Consider the following 19531-nt stretch of genomic DNA (forward strand, 5'->3'; position numbering starts at 1 on the left):
GTAAGGGTGTCTTAATAACTAAGACTGACACTGCTTTGAGATCAGCTAGGTTGGATGGGTGCTGGCACTCAGGAGGTTGTATAAATATTTCATTTAATTTAAATGCATTTAATAAAATAACTCTTTATGGATTTATAATTTCCCTCTTACATATTAATTTTTTTCTGAAAGAGTTTCAGGAAATACATCCACCCAAGGTTTACAAAACTTAAATGCTGCCCTGGTTGTAAATTGTTGTTTGTTTGTATTCTTAAGGCAGCAGTATTTATATATCAATTTGTATGGCTCATCTAATAATTTAGTAACTTGAGGTGTCATAAAGAACACTAAGTTTAAGAGCTGATCTTTTAAATATTATTCAAAAGTGTAAAATAGTAAAAATACAAAAAAAAAAATACCAAGATATCGATCCAATTTATGAAGACTTTTTGACTGCAACTCAGCAAGGCGTCCTTAGTGGGATAGTTCAGAAGTGGGTATCATCCTGCAGTGTTTATAGTATGTGAAAAAGATTGACTGGTGACTAGAATTTTCTTGGAAGGTGTCAGAGTTAATGGCTTTCTTGAAATGTCTCTATTTTAATACCCAGGAACCAATTAATAATTTCCAGCAACCCATTAATTGACATTTCCCAGGAAACCCGATGACTAAGTCTGGGTTACCTTTATTTCAAGAAGGCCATAATTGTGAAAGCAATGATTGATAAATGTATTACATAGATACATTTTGTTTTGAAAAAAATATATCTCTGGTCAGCTTCTTTTATAATTTTTCTTGAATTATACTCCATAATTGACAATTATCCCAGTGGGTTTCACTTTTTAGGAAATGATCTTGCAATTATCTGGTGTTCTTTCTTAATCACAGCTCTTGAAAAGGAAAAAAAATAGCTCCATTGAGTTAAAACTGTTCTTCCTGTGTTATTGAGTTGGGGGAATCACATTGTTTCAGATTTATCTTGATAATTCTTTTCAGGACAATATTGCATGAATACATTGGGTAAATATTATTTTAATAGTCTTTCCAGATCTACATAGGAGACAGACCATAGGACTGAAACTGAAGAAATTCACAGTCAATAGGCCATTTGATAAATACCAATATTCAAATATTTGGCAATATATGAATGTTTTGGTGAATTACTTCTACATTGCTTTGCTGCTAGGAACAAGTATATTTATTACTTTTGAATATTCAGATTAAAAAAAAGAATTAGTTGCTACCACAGATTGAGACCTGACCAACATTTATGCAACCAAGTTAATTTAGGTGACTAGTTAACATTTCAAAAAGTAGCACACACATACATATATGCGTGTATATGCATTGGTGCCAATTGTAGATAATTTCATAGAATTCTGCATTACTTGAGTTACAGGGAAACACGCATAAGACTTTGAATGTCTGAAATGTAAACTTTAATTACTGTAATTGCTCTCTTGGTTTTCTGGGGGTAGGATCAGATTTGGAAAAGGAAATATAGTTATCTCTTACAAATGGCTTCTTAATTTTGTTTTCAATAGTTTTTGATCTAGTGAGAGTGATGTGGAGTTAATGTTTTGTTATAAAATCTCAATGCAACGAAGTTAAAATTGATCTATTGATTGCTAACAGTCCAGAATTCATCTATTTTCTCTATGCGTCTTTGAAGTCTGTTTGACAGAATCCAGGTTTGACAACAAAGATTTTCAAATGATGACCTGCATATAATTGTTTACACCTTGTCAGTCTGGACATTATTGGTCCCAATTTCAGTAAAAAAGCTATAGTTTCCCATATTATGGTATACCAATTCTAAAGAAAAATGGTGGACAGTCTAAATCAGGCATGTCAAACTGCTGGCCTGTGGGCTGGATACGTCATGCCGAAACTGCATCCACCCCATTGCCGGAAATGGGGAAAAAGTCCTGATACATCACACAACGTCACGTGATGTCACGAGTTTCATATGCCTGGTCTAAATTGATATATTCCCAACATTGTGATTTGTTGGGAAAGAAGCAAAGATCGGGACTTTAGATATTAAAATTCTCTGATCATTTGCACATGAAATTAGCTGTATTATTTATAGAACAATAGGTTACATGGAAAATTAATCTATTTTGAATTCAGGTTTGCTCCAACTGATGGGTTTAAAACAGATGAAATTCAGTGTCAGAATTCAATGCTCTTCTGCTTAATGTCTCTGCCTGATGAAATGCATGATAGGCTATGAGTTCTCAAAAAAATATTTGGAAGCATAGACCTTTGATGTATATTAAAGATAAATGTCTTTTTAAGACGTTTTTCTTTAGATATAATTTATTGACAATTTAACAAATAATAAGAACTTATACAAACTAAAATAAACACAAAGAAAAAGCAAAGATGAAAGAGAAAAACAAAGCTAAAAATGCAAAAAGAAAGAAAACATGAAAAGTAAAAAAAGAAAAAAACTTTTTAAAGAAATAAATGGCTTCTGCCCTTCTTTACAGCAATTACAAGTACAATTACAATTTAATTTATCTCTAAAGTTACATCATGATTATCTTCTTTATATAATCTACCCTGTCTCATAATAAAAAACCATATATCATAATCTCAGGTTTTTGTTTTTTACCCAAAAAGTATATAGGGGATTTTAATTACCAGTATATATACTGTAGATATTGTCTTTTGTCTAATCAAACAAGTCAATTTAATTATTTCAGCAAATTCTGACATTTTCAGCAACTATTCCTCCACTGCAGATATTTTCAGATCTTTCCATTTTTTGTGCCTACAATAATTTTACTGTAGTTATATATAAAAGCTGTGCTATTTTCTACTATATAAAAAGTAAAAGTTCTGATTTCAGTTGAATGTTAATTTTTAAAATCATCTGAATCACTATATATTTTTGAACTTAAAGTACTATAATTTTTAAGTGCCCACAAGAATGATAAATTGATCCTTCTTATTATTCACATTCCCAACATAAATTTGAAGTATTGTAGTTTCATTGTTCTAGATAGTTGCATGCCTATTGTTTGTATATAATTCCATTTCAAATTGTCTTACATTATTCAGTATCAATATACATTCTTTTGTATACAAATTCAACTTCTTGTATACTTTTAATCTTTTGATAACTATTGACAAATATGTCCTTCTGTCATCAGTTATTCTTTTTATTTTATTTTTTATTCCCTGTAATAAAATTCTAGAATCTCATGATATTAAATATTTATCTTTACCTATAATTACTCATTTCTAAAATGCTTCTTGTGCTGAGAACCATAAAAGTAATTTTTGATGTAGCTTGTGTTTGTATGTCTTTGTCATACCTCAAATATTCACACCAGCCAAATCTTAGGTAATGTCCTTTTAACTGTATTTTTTTTATTTCTCAGCAACACCCAAACTAAGCACCAATTTCAGACTAGGTAAATGCAATCCTTCACTTTCCTTTGCATATTGTAGTGCTTTATATTTAACTCATGGCTTTTTTCTCTTGCCATTCAAAATTTAAGATAAGTCTTTTTACCATTGTTTAATGGTACAAAAATTGTCAAAAACCAGTATTGTCCAAAACAAAAACATCCTTTTAAATACAGCATTCATCTTTATCCCATAAATTATCCCCAGCAATTGTAGTTTCTCCCATCATAGCATGTTTTTTTTAAAAAATCATTCCACTTCTTAACATAATTATTTGAAATAACATGCAGTTCTTGTGTGCCATAGTGCTATTCAAATATTTTACTTTTTTCTAAATCTTAAAACAGTTTTCTTCATCAGTTTTGTTTGACCTTATATTTTCATATTTTTTGTTAACACGTTCATCTTCTGGTTTCTGTTCAGATCTTAAAAATCCTTCTTTTTTTGCAAGCTTTTTCAGGCAGTCTCACTGAAGAGCTACTGCTTTCAACATTAAAGTAATTATTTCATTTTTCAGGTCTGTGTGGATTGCCTTAAACAGTCATTTGTCTATTGAATAGCAGAGAAGAGGTGTCCTCAGCTGCATGCAAGATTTGAACACTTATGAATCTATTTTGAAACTTGTACCTTCCTATTGCATAGGATGCAACTATTGTTTTAAAGAATTTTTAAGCACTAAGATTCAGCATAATACCTGAAGTTATTTGAAAGCATGATGCAGTTCTAAATAATTAGACAAGCAAGATAAAAATGTCTTCATAATTACAATCAAATCTATTCAAGAAAGTTTTTGTGCTACATGGTGGGTGATACAATGAATTGCTAAAGAAATTCTGTAATTAGGCATTTTGATTGAAATTTATTTTTGAAGAAGCAAGCATTCAACTGTGCTAACATTATTGTGCAGTGTGTGTGTGTGCATCTATCCACACATGGAAACTGGGCCATGCAGTTTTTGAATATTATATGTGCCTCCAAGACTTATCTAGATCCTGCCTCAGGATGCCTTCTGTGTGTTCCAAGTATGAATTACATGCTTTCATTTTGAGTATATTCATATTTATTTATGTTATTGTTTTGTATAGGAAAATTTGATTTTCTCTGTGTTAGCATTTTTCTCATAAACGAAAATTAACAACTGCAATAATGAAAGAAAGGAAAAACTTTCCCCTCTTCTGACATTTGAAAAAATTGTTTAGATGGTAAAAATTTTTGTCTTGAGTGTTTATCTTTTTAAAAATAATATCTTTATAATATTTTTCGGCAATATCAATTTTTGAAATTGTATTATGTATAAATTAATAAGGAATTTATTGATACAGGAATTCTGCTTTTATTCATTTAGATATTTTACTTCAAAAGAAGCTGCAAACCTATTATAATGTAAAAATCCAAGTAACGCTTACAGTTCCAATAAATCAGAGTTATATTGTATATGCACGAAATGTAATTATATTATCTACTTAAAAATAATTCAGCTTACATGAAATCCAATTAAACACCTGCATATTTATTGATTGATAGGAACAAAAATATTCCCATTTTAAGCTGAGTTTAATTGATTTGGAAGAATAGTGATCAAACTCCTTACATTTTGAGTGTTGGTTAATAATAAGGAATCATAATGATAATAATAATTGATCAGCTTCACACAGCAGGCTTAAAGGCTCTGAAGTATTATCAAAAGAAGAAACACTTTATCTAATATAAATAATTTCTGCATTCGCTCGTTGGTATTAGCTACTCAAGGACAAAACAGAGATCACCACATATTCTTTTTTCCTCTCCCATTCCAAACCAATAGCAATAGTACAAAAAAGAAAACTGGGAAACTTTCAGATTTTTAAAAAAAACTTATTTATGTTGCTTTTTCCTTTCTTGTTTTTAAAGAATATAACATCCTTTATAATTTATACTTTGTCTCTAACTGAATAAGAGATATGAATGCACTTTTTCATGAAATATACAGTATTGTGTATATATTTTAAATGATAGACAATAGAATTTAAAATAGTTTCTTAAAGCTGTACTTTCCTTCTCTCTTTATTTTTAATCATGAATACCCTAATGAACTTAACTAGATCTGATCCTGCAACCTTAGCATTGTTTATTTTTGTTAATCTTGGTTTAAACGAACCATGTTTTTAAAGTTCAGATAGCAAACAACTGTTATTATGTGATTCTTCCAATTTCCAATTAATGAAAGCAGCAGATACAGAGAATCAAAATTTCCTTGTTTCAGATAAAGCAGGAAATGTGTTATGTACTGGGCTCTTGTGATACACAACGTGGGTTGCTGGAGCAGCTAATGGCTCTCCAGCAACCCAGACTAACTGTCTCCTGTCCTGCAATTGGCTAGCCCCAGGCGGCAATGGTTGGTTCAAACCTATTGGCTGCCATCTAGGGGCTAGACTATATATTGCGGCTGGTTGCAGCCCTTGCTTCAGTACAGTTCCAGCAAGAAATAAAAGTATCAGTTATTCTGTACTCAGTCTCGCGTCGTCATTCCTGCACCAAGAACCCACTATTTAACAAAATGATAGATTGTCTTTTTGAATTGGCCTACTCTGCTTTATAAGCTAGTAGATATGCTAGTAGATATTTCTGTGAATTCAATTTAGGTATGACTTTAGATCTTGTTCGTATTCATTTTGATAGTGATGAACAATTCTCAGTAAAAGGCCTCATGTTTTGGAACAAAATGCCATACATAGTGAAGCCAAATGTTCAGTCATAGGCTGTTCTTATTTCAAATTCCCAAATGAGATGTGCTTACAAACAGGACATCAACTGAGGCTGTGGCTTCTCTTAAACAGTGGCTTCTCTTAAATAGTGAAGTTGCTCACAACTGAGTTTGCGGTGAATGTGCTGGAAGCAGAATTTTTAGAAAAGGACACTGTTAATAATAGACAATTGGTATGTCTGTTGGTATGGTGGAATAGGCTGTAAATATCCTGATGTTCTGTACTGTGGGTAAACCTTTTTTTTTCCTTAGTGGGAAGGAAATTGGGTAATTTTCACTCTTGCAATTTGCAGCCTGTTCCAAAGTCTGCTTATTCCAAATAAGTCCCACAGCCCTGGCAGGCTTTACTGCCAAATAATCAAATAGGTATGTAGGTTTGCAGGGTTTGTGTCTACAAACTGCTACACAATTTGAGAGTCCATGAGGACTCTCTGTTTTATGGTTTCTAAGTTATTTACTTGGCACAGGATGATTGAACAACATTATAAGAGATCCTATGAAGTATACTTTAAGAACTCCACAAGTCATAAAAGGGCCAAGTTTGAAGACCCCTGCTTTAGATGATGCAACAAAAATAGAATTGAGTAATTCAGGATAAGCATCGCATTGCTTTAGATCATCACTGCATGAATTGTGCTTTATTAAAGTGTTAATGTAATATTAATGCCAGAAGACATCCCCTCTATTTCCAGAGCTCATTTTCATTATTATCATTTCATCTCACATAAATAAGACCTGTACCCACAGCTTGTTGCTCTGATCCTGTCCACAGTTGCTAATGGTCAACAGTATTGGTTGAAAGTATACTTTGGAATATACTTGTATCCCAAGAGTAAAGTTACAAAATAATTGCCAAAGCATTTCAGAATCTTCTGTGAGGAGGCAAAATCTCATACGTTTTTCATTAATTCAAACGGATTCTTAGCAAAACATTTTGATATTTCAGATGTCTGGGTATCTGGGAAGATGTTGGAAATGGTGAATCCTTGTTTCATTACCCCGTCTCCTTTGTATCCTCTTTTATTCTCTGTGATTTTCAATCAGTATTTTTGACAACTTAATGTTGTTTGATTATTCATGGTGGTGGTGCAGAAATTACCTATTTCACATTGAAAGTATAAAGCCACCCCGATTTACAGCAGTGGATTGCCAATATGCATACTTTAATTAGTATTTTTTTCACCAGGGAAAGAAAAGAACATTGAGGGAAAGAATTTGTTCATTTCCAAACATATGCAAAGCTTGATGTATTCTCCATTTACCATTTTGTATTACCACTAGATAAATAAAAGCCACAGCCAAAAATACAAATAATTGTATTTGTAATTTTGCTTGAGTCTTAATGTAAAACATATAGATGTAGATATATAATCATGATAGAAAAGAAATGTGTATTTTTTAGATTTCTAAAATGAATGATCTTACCTAAGAAATTTTAATTATTTGGTATGTAGACATTTTTGAGCAGTTTTAGGGTGCTTTGAAGTGAGAGTTCTTAATTTTCAAATCTTATAAACATTCAATCTACAATGTCTATGCAAATGGCAAATATGCTTTTTAAAATGTTTAAGATATATATGCAGGAGTGTTGACAATTGCTTCAACTGTTTCCATTCTGTTTCTTTGTGTTTGTGAGTGTGTATTTGTGTGTGTGTGTTGGGGAGGCAGGTTTCACTTCACTTCGCTGTGCTGAAATGACTGCAGAGACACATGCACAAATAGCTGAAAGCCTGCTTCTCCAGCCATACTTGTAAAAAACAAACTGAAACAACAAAAAGGCTTCATTTTGATATAAAAAATTAGAGTATAAACCTTAGAAGAGACTTGACATAATGAAAATATATAACCAAGAACAGCACTTGAAGCAGGAGCAGCCTGGGAAAAAAAATAAGGCTCCTTTATTAACTGAAAAATTGGCGCTGCTCAAGTATTCCTGTATTAGAAGGAAATTGTATATTTATTATAAGTGAACTTTTTACCATTGTCCTTTTATGATTCTTTGTGTGATAAATATACTTGCACGCATTAGGTAGCTCTGTATCCTTTCTATAACATGGCATTTCTTATTGTTCTTAATTCATATAAATTGGTTGTAAAAATTTGTCTTCCTCTAAAAGATACTTCAGTTAAAGTTAACTCTTTGTTTTCCCCAAACTTTGCTTCTAATTGAACAGTTTAAGTGGACAGATTCTTAATGCAATGATGGACTATATTGTGACACTATGTCCATTTCTATCAATCATTACTTCTTACATGGCTTTGAAGATTCTGTTGAGGTTGTCAGTAGAAGCTAATTTAATTGTGCAATTAACATTGTTGTACTTTCAATTTTAAAGGAGGTGATGGGAACAGCATCCTTAATTTTCTTGATACAGATATAAGCTGTATCTTCCTGGGCCTCTAACAGAACTGAAAATATAAATAAACTCATTCCTTGAAAAGGATAAAATAGATATATTTCCAGTTATTTGCTGTTATTTTATTTTACCTATAAATATTTCCTATTCCTTTTCCAATTAAAAAATAATAATTTATTCTAATATACAAAGTTTTTTTAAAAAAATCTTGATTTCATCCACTTAGTATATCTTATGTCTTTTTTAAAATAAACCACAATAAAAAATTTGTCCCTTTGATTTTGAGAGAACATGTTTTAGACATTTTATTTAAAAGTCTGTAACAGTAGCCTGAATTATTTAGAATTCTAAATCATATAAATAAACAAGGGATATTTCAAAAATTTTTAAGGATTTCTTAAAAAATCATATTAAGTATGTAATAAGTCATATTAATGTAGGGCTACCAACTTGAGTAGCAAAATTTTGACAACCATTAAATGATAACATTTCTTCTTGCTGTCACCTAGGAGTCATGTGGATTTTTGTAAACCTCAATAATAGAAATAGTTGTTTAAGTGCCCTAGGTCTACAGTGCATATCTGATGTTACATACAAAATATTATACAGGTAGAATGTATTTTGGATTTTCTTGGTTATATTGGAACAGAATTTTCTTTAGTGAAACAAGATTTACACTATTAAGGAAAAAAAAGAAATATATTACAGTGCTTAATATTTGTAGCATGTGGAGAAGATAATAAAAGGTTTATTATATTGGGTTTTATTTTCTGTGTGCATTAGATATTTATTTAATATGTAATAATAATAAAAATTAAGTAAATATATCTGTAGGGAAATCCAATACTTTTTAGTTTATACTATATTAATCAAAATGTAAATTAAAAACCTCTCCTTTGTACAGAAATAATTTTGTTTTATTCACTAGTACTGTTGGATTCTGATAGTTCAGTTGCTGTAGTATGAACAATTATAGTCCTGAAGTACAACAAAGAAACTTATAAATCTCCAGGAGAATTGTAAATCTTTATATGCTAAGATGCTACATTTTCAAACAGGTCCCAATAATTCTTAATAATTTTGCCAATATGAAAACTGTCATAATGATGTTTTGTAGAATCATAAGAATCATTCAGAGGCATTTAGATCAATATGCTTATTATGAAATATAGCACAAGCTTAAGTGCTTTGTGTGGGAGGTTGCATTGACAAAAGGCAGATTTTACTGGATTTGTTTCAACATTATTTTCAGAGCTTCAAAATGTATTTACCGGTAATTCAATTTGCAACTTACATTTTCAACTAGCATATCTGGTCTTGGCGGCTGGGGGATTAAAAGATTGTTAAAAACTTGAGGTTATTTCAGAATGAAAATACACGTTTAAAAACTTTGAAGTTCTATTTTTTCCTTAAAAATATCAATCAGCAAGTCAGGTTATCAGCAGATGAAGTAGAATAATGTATAATGTCAGGCCCTGGAATCATGATTAATTATTACTCATGCTGAATTAAATTTTTGAAATGTGAAACTTAAAAAAAACAACAGAATTTTGTTGCATCCCTCACTGGTATTTACTAGTACTTATTGAACCAACTTTCTGAGAGACTGGATGTAGAAATGCGACTGGAGTATGAGAAGCTGGTACATTTTTTTTTATCTTGTGGAAATTAATTGAAAATAAATCTGTTCTGCTTTTTCTTCACTTGAAATAATTTAATTCAAAACCAATAAATCAAGTCTTTTAAAAACAACAACAACAACAACAGAGGACTATAACTGAACACAGATAAATTCATTCCTCTTTATTTTGTCTTCTTTTCACAGTTAATCTGCTAGATTCAAAAGCAATTCAAGGAGAGCTGAGCTGGATCTCTTACCCATCACATGGGGTGAGTCCATTAAATTGTAAAATGGGAAACATTGCTGTGTTATTTAACCTTTTCTTACTTTGTGGAAAACAGAAAAACACAAGTATGATTTAGTGTGGTATTACTGTTCTTTATTCCTTTTTAAACAGTTTATATTTTGGGACTCATGCTTCTATCACAAATCCCTGAACATGTTCCGTGTTTCATATAAAGCCAGCATCTTTTTCAGTAGTATTAAAGTGATTATAAATATTTATGTTAAGGATTTCATTTAATCAGCCTTTTCTGACCTGTATTCCTCCAGATTTGGAAGGGCTTTAACTTCCATGACTCTTATTAGTGACTTAGGATTCATTATATTGAAGATTGATTTGATATTGATTATGGTTTTAATTGAATGATTAAAGATATTTGAGTCTTTCCTGAACATTTTCCATATTAAAGCATAAGGGATAGGCAAGGACAAGGTTCTTTCATGTGAATAATAATTGTGTTCCTTCTGTATAACTAAGATTGTCGATTTTAAGCCAAATTGACCCAAAAAACTCCCCAAACCACCACTAGAGCCTCCACACCCAACAAGGACACACTCTTATTTTTTCCCTTGTACTAGAAAATAATTTTAACCATAATATAAAAATCTCTGCTAAGCCTGAACTGAAATAGAATTGGTAAAACATGTTACCAATTCAAAATAATGTGAAACAAACATTGGCTGTTGTAGTTTCATTAGATACATGTAAACAGTTATAAGCATGAGGAACAATGAGAACCATGAGAACCAGGTCTAGTTAAAGAGCTCAGTATGATTTGAAGGCTTCCATTATATTATAATTAGACTATATTAGAGACCCCATGCTTGTTTGGTCATTGTTTTGCAGATACTTTCTCACCAGAGAAACAGAATAATCACAGGCAGGCAAAAGTAGTGGGAGTGGGAACAAGTTCTGATTTCCTGATGGCTTTCCTATTCAATTTCCTTGTGGGAAGCTGGCTGACAGCATGAGGAATCTTCCTTCCTTCCTTCCTTCCTTCCTTCCTTCCTTCCTTCCTTCCTTCCTTCCTTCCTTCCTTCCTTCCTTCTTTCCTGGAAGCACTGGAACAGCCATAATTTCCCCAATTTTCATTTGTCAGGAGTCATGGATCATTCTATAAGTTAACCTATTTGGGCTATATTGTTTGAAAAAACATTGACCTATGATAATCATTTCATCCAGTTAAAAGTTATGTCAAAGAGAATTTTAGTGGTATATAGATGGATAGCTATACTTCCATTCATATATTCATATATGTTTATGTATTCCATTTCATACTTTCCAGGGAAAGTTGGGTTTATTACAGTATAAGTAGACAGAATTAGGATCACAGCATATTCTTTGTTTTCCGTGTAGATAGTTAATGAAGTTTGAAGAAGGTGGCTGGTTCTGCTAAAGTTAAAATCTGCTTAAGGGTCCAAGTCTTGGCCAGTGTACATAATGACAGATAACTAGATGACTTTATGATAGAAATTTTATGAAAATGCCTATTATCACATGGAGCTGGTAAAAAACAACAACATATCCATGAATATAACAATAAAAGTCAAATAATATACATTATATTTTATGACTGGTACACATATATAGTAAAGTAATGAGTCTCATTTTTATTGTAAAATTGGAATAGTAACATTTAATTTAATTCTCTAGCTCTGTCTTTCAAAGAAGTGCGTTTTCCTCTTGTTTCAGCTTTGGGTACTGAAAATCAAAAATTGGAGAGTAGTGTGGCAAAGTGGCTGCTGAAGCATTATTAGTCAAAATTCAAACGACTTCAGCTGTTGCTAAACCAGAATTTATTACAATTTAATATAATTTAAAAATGACTTTGAATAACCAGTTAAGTGCACAAAAGTTTATTATTTATAAAAAACAATATTTTGGTTGCCTCTGGTTTTTTACTATCCAACTGACATTGACATTGCTTTTTAAGAATGTATGTAGATATTTACTTTAATGCTGTGATGGTAGTTTTATTGGAATTGAATTGTGATACTAATTAGAAAAAATGGTTTTGCTTTATAACTGCTAATTCAGGGTTACCTGGACAAAAAGTGATTTGCTCATGGAACTTCATGTTTTCTATTTCACAAATATGGGATGCTTTCATTATTATGCTATTTTATTTAAATGATGTTGAATTACTGGTTTCTTAATGCTATATTAAGCAGCATAAAAATAACATAGCAAAAATATGAAATTATATTTCCTTCTAATACATAATGTTTTCTCTTAAGAGAACTGTTCAATGTATAACACTCTGTAATGAAATAAGGATGTAGACCAATCTTGTCTATATGAACATGAAAATAAATGTCACAGAATAATACAGTGAATACAGGAAATGTAGATTGAGTAAAATAATGGTGTAATCAAGGAAACTTCCATAGAATTTCATGGTGTGATTTATTATGACATTTTAAGGCTCAATCATTGAATTATTCTTGTTTTATATACTTGTATTCTTAAGTAACCAAGGAAAGTTGTGCAAAATAATTGAAAAGAGGAAACACAATATTTTTACAATCCTTTCTAGTATATATTAATTAAAACTCCAAGAAACCTACAACTTTCTGAAATCCACCTACAATACGAATCTAAACTTCATAAGAAAAACAGTATAATAGCAATAGCATTTAGACTTATATACTGCTTTACAGTGCTTTAAAGCCCTCTCTAAGAGGTTTACAGAGTCAGCATATTGTCCCCAACAATCTGGGTCCTCATTTTACTGGCCTCAGAAGGATGGAAGGCTGAGTCAACCTTGAGCCAGTGTGAATTGAACTGCTGAACTGCTGGCAGCCGTCAATCAGCAGAAATAGCCTGCAGTACTACATTTTAACCACTGTGCCACCATGAATGTATGCTTTGTATGACAAACAGGTACAAGGACAAGGACATACAAAATGCCTATAAGAGTGCCTGTTCATGAGAGGAGGTCCAAGGAACAGAAAAAGAAAATCCATAATCTGCCAAGAAGTTGAAACCATACTTTACATGTGTCTTTAAGGCTGTTAAAATAAATGCAAATGTAAGCTTCCATAATAAGGTTGTCACATCATTTTGAAACATTACTAATAGGGCATAGGTAATTTACAAGCTCAAGTTAATAGAGCTGCGCTTGAAGCATTGACTCAGAAATGAACCTTATGCAATGATATTGGCCAAATTTCAAAACACAATAGTATATTCCCATTATAGCCCAATAGATCTTGAATGCCAGTGTGAGAAATATTTTTTCTCATGTCTCTTTTCTTTAGATGGCATCCAGTAATGATCTTCAGACTTATATAATTGATATATAAAAAGTGAATTTAGGAAGAGGTTTTGTTTAGTTGCTTGGGAATATTTGACATGTTTTTTTTTCATTATAGTGCTCTGATTCTCAGTTATGCAAAATTCTGGGATGTTTATTTTAGAACAGTCTCCTTTATATTTGTGCTCTATTTGCGCTCTACTGAGTCTGTATTGACAGTGTTTTAATCCTTGATTCAGTATTATTATTCTGCAATAATGTAATAGTTTAATTTATCCTCTTCCCTTTTGGGGGAAAAAGAAGAAAAATAAAGCTATCCTTTACATTTATAACACTTGCACTAGTAATATTGTAATGATTTGGTAAAAGAAAAACAAGAAAGAAAGAAAGAAAGAAAGAAAGAAAGAAAGAAAGAAAGAAAGAAAGAAAGAAAGAAAGAAAGATGCCAAAAATTGCACTAGATGCATCTATTTCTACATGATTTCAAAGTCCACAGAGATAATATCCTAAACCACCACCTGTATTTATGCCATTTTCTTTCTGTCAATCAATCAAATCTATGAAAGGGTCTGGGAAATGAAAGCCTCTTAGTCTTTGCTGAACATATTATTGATATGCTGATTAAGCATAACAGAACTGATTATTAACTGCAATTCACATAAATTACAGCACTACAGATGTGGAATGGGGGAAATCCAAGTCTTGTCAGTCAATAAAATGAATCAGTACATTTGCAGAAGGGGAAAAAAGAGTCATAACCATATTTTATTTATTCAAGTAAGAAACTGTCCTCTTCAGTTTATTGTTAAAAGATTTCTGGTAACTGAGGCTTTCTGCACTTAGACTGTATAAAACAGTTTTCAAAATGTTTCATATTCATTTTCAGTGAAAGCATTACTGTACTCTGTTATATATAGTCCACATAACACAAGAGTACAGTCTATATTTTAGACATGTGCATTTGTGTATTCAGTCAAGATTGGCTCCTAGTGCTGGGAGAGAATGACTGGCTGAGGTTCACCCATTTGACTTTGAACCTAAGCAGGGCTAGAATTCACAGTCTCCCAGTTTCTAACCTGATGCTTTAACCACTGCACCATTCTGGGCCTCATATTTTGGCTTATACATATGTAAATATTGGATATATTATTTTTTATTCTAAATTCCATTCAAAAAATCTTGCACATGAGTTGTGAATTTCCCTTTCTCTTTATTAACAATGTCACTGTAGTAAAAAGCATGTCTAAAATTCTCTGTTGTATTATTTAATAATGGAAAAAAGTCCTTCAGAATATTTTAAATATAAGTAAAATACTAGAATATAAAAGTATAATGGGTGCAAATGTATAACAGACTAATTTATTTTACATTGAGGAAGTTTTACAAAAAGATGCAAATTTACATCAGGAAAAATGGAAGACATATAATGCAAGAGAAAAATAAAATGATCTAGAAACATTATTTATTAGAAACATTAATACAAGATTTGGATTTGCTAAATTAGAACTGAGAATGATTAATCTAAATATTTATTTTTTTGATAATAATGTCAGATATTCCTACAAAACTATAAGGAAGGCATTGCTGTTAAATGAATATACCTAATGTATTAAATTTGTTTAAAGATTTGGTAATGTATTTATTTACAAGTATTGTAAATGCTAAGCTTATCTAAATACCACTTCTCTATTTATTTATTTGATTTTTCTTAACACATTTACATGGCTACTCTTTTCACTAAATATGACTTTGGTTGGAGTATAATCAACAATTAAAACAATGTCAAAAATATTAAAACACTTTAAAAATAAATAAAATCAAAATTGTGGGATAATGTCCATCTAAATACAATACAACTATTATGGTATCCCAAGATTGTTTGAAGAACAAAATTTTCAGGTCTTCCAAAAGGCTATCAGAGATGGATCAAACCTCACATCAGGGGCAATGATATTGTAGAAGGCATTTAATCTGGGTCCCATCAGATGTAATTCTTTAGACCTCCAACATATCCTGGATTGACTTTATACATCTCTTGCTTTTTTGCCTTCTTCTGTGCTCATCCCAGTTTCAATGTTCAATATTTTTAAAATTCTTTGACAATAATTAATATTTGGAGCTAATATTTATGGTATGGCATGGCATGGCATGGCATGTATGGTACAGGATAGGACAGGATGGGATGGGATGGGATAGAGCCACTTTGATTTAGTGGTTAAAGCTTTGGGTTAGAAACTGAGAGACTGTGACTTCTAGCCCCACCTTAGACACACAAAATCATCTGGGTGACTTTGGGCCAGTCCTTAGCTCTAGGAAGCTTTCAGAAAGAAAACTGTAGGGTTACCTAGGCAGTCACCAGAAGTCAATACAGAAGTCAAAGGAAATATATCAAATTAACCATTTACAGTTAGTCTCAAAGGTGCTTTTTCAAAAGGCAACTGGACTTCCTTTGTTTGTCTTTGAAGATATTTTGCTTCTCATCCAAGAAGCTTTTCAGAACTGAAGCTTCTTAGATGAGAAGTGAAATGTGTTCAAGAAAATCCCGTTTCCTTTTGAAAAAGTACATTTGGGATAATGATGGCCTGGATGACTGAGAATCTCCATAGACATTTACAGTTAGAATATTTTTTTGCGTATTTATTTATTTTGGTACTTTATAATACAAGGCTATTACACTAAGTATTGCATAATTTATAATGCATTATGCACAATAATCAAAATGCAAAAAACAAACAATTAACTGCAAGTAAATAATGACGGTAACACATCATATTTAGAGTCATCAGTTCAGCAGTAAAGTAAGCTTTCATAGCTGTGAAATCATTTATTGAGGATAATATTATTCAGTAATAAAATACACTTTTCAGTCAGCCTAAATTATGTAAGAAAATCAAATTTACTAAAAAATAAGAAATTGCAGAGAAGAAAACACTGCTAGTCAAAAGTAAGTTGCATTTATACTTAATTATGGTTCAGAAAAGATAATTATTCTATAATAATTATTCTATGATGAAACATTTAAGACTTGGCAACTGAAAACAGCATTGATTCTATAAGACTTTGTCAATAATTATCACATGAAACCTTGAAAATAAATGTATAATTGTACTGCAATATAGTTGTGCTGATGTTTCAAACAAATGACTACAGTTTCCTGAAAAACTACTTTTCAATGCCTTTTTGGATTTCCCAAGTATGAATTTTAATTCTTAATATTAGCTCATGAGGTAACTGGAGAAAATTGATTGATGAAACCAAACTGATGATTAATAACTGCACTATTTTAGACAAATATAATTGCTAGTATCTTCCTAACTATTTTTTTCTGAGGACTTTATTATTATGGATAGTCAGACAAGTTACATTTAATCCAGTTTATATTAATCTTAACCCAACAGATCATTTATTTAGATTTTTCATGTACATTACATTGAACATAGAGCATAAGTTATTGAAGAGAATAATAAATGGTGAATCAGAAAAGAAACAAAGTCTGGAATTTCTAAATCTGGGATTCAAAGCATGCTATAGAGATAGAAGAAGTGCTTCTCCATAAATAGTTATCATTTGTATTTAAAGGATGAAATGAATGTCTTGTCTGTAAAGTCCCACACTTCACCCAGCTGAGGAAGAGTTTAATTATTTACTACATGCAAATTAATTCTCCAAGATTGTGTGTGTGTGTATCATATATATATATATATATATATATATATATATATATATATATATATATATATATATATATATGTAGATCTAGAGTCACCCCCACCCAATCAGAAAATATGTAGATCTAGGACACCCCCACCCAATCAGAAAGCAGCCATGCCTCCTCCCGGCAGTTGGAAGGAAAGGAACAGCCAGACCACGCATTGCTCCTGGAAGCAGCAGGAGGAACACTCCGGCCTGATGATTACGGATGGGATTTCGTCGAAACGTCGGCACAACTTTCTGAAGATGAAAGGAACGCGGGAAGAAACCCGAGACTCTAGATCTACACATACAGACACCCGCGAGAATCTACGAATATATATATATGAGTCAGAAATGCATTTCAGTTTCCCTTTAATTCTTTGTTAGTAATTTACACAAATATAGGAATTGTCCGGTGTGACTACTGCCTGTTCGATAGCCTTCAAGATAGGCTGAAAACAGGAAATAAAGATTTGCCCCATGTTTGGGGCCTAGCAAGGTAATCTAAAGAGTTAACATTTGAAACATATATATATATATATATATATATATATATATATATGATACACACACACACACAATCTTGGAGAATTAATTTGCATGTAGTAAATATATATACAAATAAATATATATACTGAGGATATCTATTTGGTTCATAAAATAAGATTGAGGTATTTGTTCTTTATGAGTTTCAAATTAAAAATAACTGAAATCAGTAAAACAGAAAAAATAGTTTGTTTCAGTCAAAACTCTGTTTTACTCTACTAATTCTTGCCTGCTTTTTATATTGTTAAAATTTTCCTCTTCACTTTATAGTAACCCTTTCAGGTTTTTTTTTACAGTTTTGTTGTTTAAAATAATTAAATCCACCACCAGCTTAAGAAAAGAGTTAAGAGCCTAGCAACTATGCTGCCACTGCACATTTGAAAAGAAGGGGGGTAGTAGTGAAAGACTTTCTTATTTAATTACATATATAATCAATCATTCCACTGTTTGCAGAATAACTTGTTGCAGATTGGGTATCATTTTTCTGTGGTTTCCAGAAATGTACATTTCAGCTCCCATTCTGAGGCCTAAATAAAGATTTTATTTAGAAGTTATACTGTGTATGTTCCAGCTTCCCATTTTCCCTTTTAACTTCAATGGTTAGAAACAATATCATTTCCCTTGTGGGCAGGCATTTTATTTCTGTCAGACTCTCAGCATAAATGCAGACCATTTGTGGAAAGTTATCAGAGATGAGATCATGGTGGATATTCCCTTCCCCCACCTTCAAACTCTCCAAAGAAAAGCCTTCCCGTCATTTCTGGATTTCCCACTGTTCTCTTCTTCAGAATTGATTAGCATAAGTTAACCATGGAATAAAATGCTGATGCTCACTTGGAAATAATGGTTGCATTATGTCTTCAATGCAGAGTTCCCCCACTTCATTACATCATATTTATGAGCCTGGAGACCTTGGAGAAAACTGAGTTTTGTAACTCACACAAGCAACAAATACTTTAGATGTACATTGCTACCTAAACCCCTCATAAAGTTCCACTTCTAGGACTTTAATTTTTAAAGTAAATATAATTATAAAAATACCTTTCAAATAAATGCTGATATTAATATGAAATATGCCTTATTCTGTAATAAGTATGCTGAACAAAAGTTTTTACTGTAAATGTCATAAGGTTTATAAACGACTGTCATATATATATGTGTGTGTGTGTGTGTGTGTGTGTATATACACACACACACACACATACATACACATGCACACACACACACACACACACACACACACACACACACAAATGGTGCATAAAATACAAAGGATAAACTAAAGCGAACCAGTAGTTAAAAGATTCTAATTCAATTATTAAAGTTATTAAAAGCTATTGAAAATTACAGAAATACAGAAATATAATTTGGAGAAGAACTTGGATGGATCACTGATGACAAGCTAAACACTAACTAGGCAAGTGAGACTACAAATAATGGAATTTTGGCTGAATTAGAAGAAGCATTGTATCAAAGGATATGAAGTCCTTATTTCTGTTTTGCCAGTATACTTCCATATGTCATATTTCCAGAAAGATATTGGTTAGATTAGATTCAAAGGAGTAAGACACAATTGATACATGGATCTGAAACAGGTTGATTTGACACTTCAGATATTTATTTTATTTATCAA

General features: G+C 31.5%; 1 protein-coding gene across 2 annotated transcripts in view; it reads left to right on the forward strand.

Moving 5' to 3' along the window:
* Positions 1-19531, forward strand: part of EPHA3 (EPH receptor A3) — a 202880-nt gene that overhangs the window by 14771 nt on the left and 168578 nt on the right. For both annotated transcript variants that reach the window (XM_083361356.1, XM_083361357.1), the window contains exon 2: positions 10325-10389. In XM_083361356.1, the coding sequence (XP_083217482.1) occupies positions 10325-10389 (65 nt within the window). The remainder of the gene's footprint in view (positions 1-10324; positions 10390-19531) is intronic.

This window comes from Vipera ursinii, assembly GCF_947247035.1.
Source record: "Vipera ursinii genome assembly, chromosome: 4".
NCBI lineage: Eukaryota > Metazoa > Chordata > Lepidosauria > Squamata > Viperidae > Vipera > Vipera ursinii.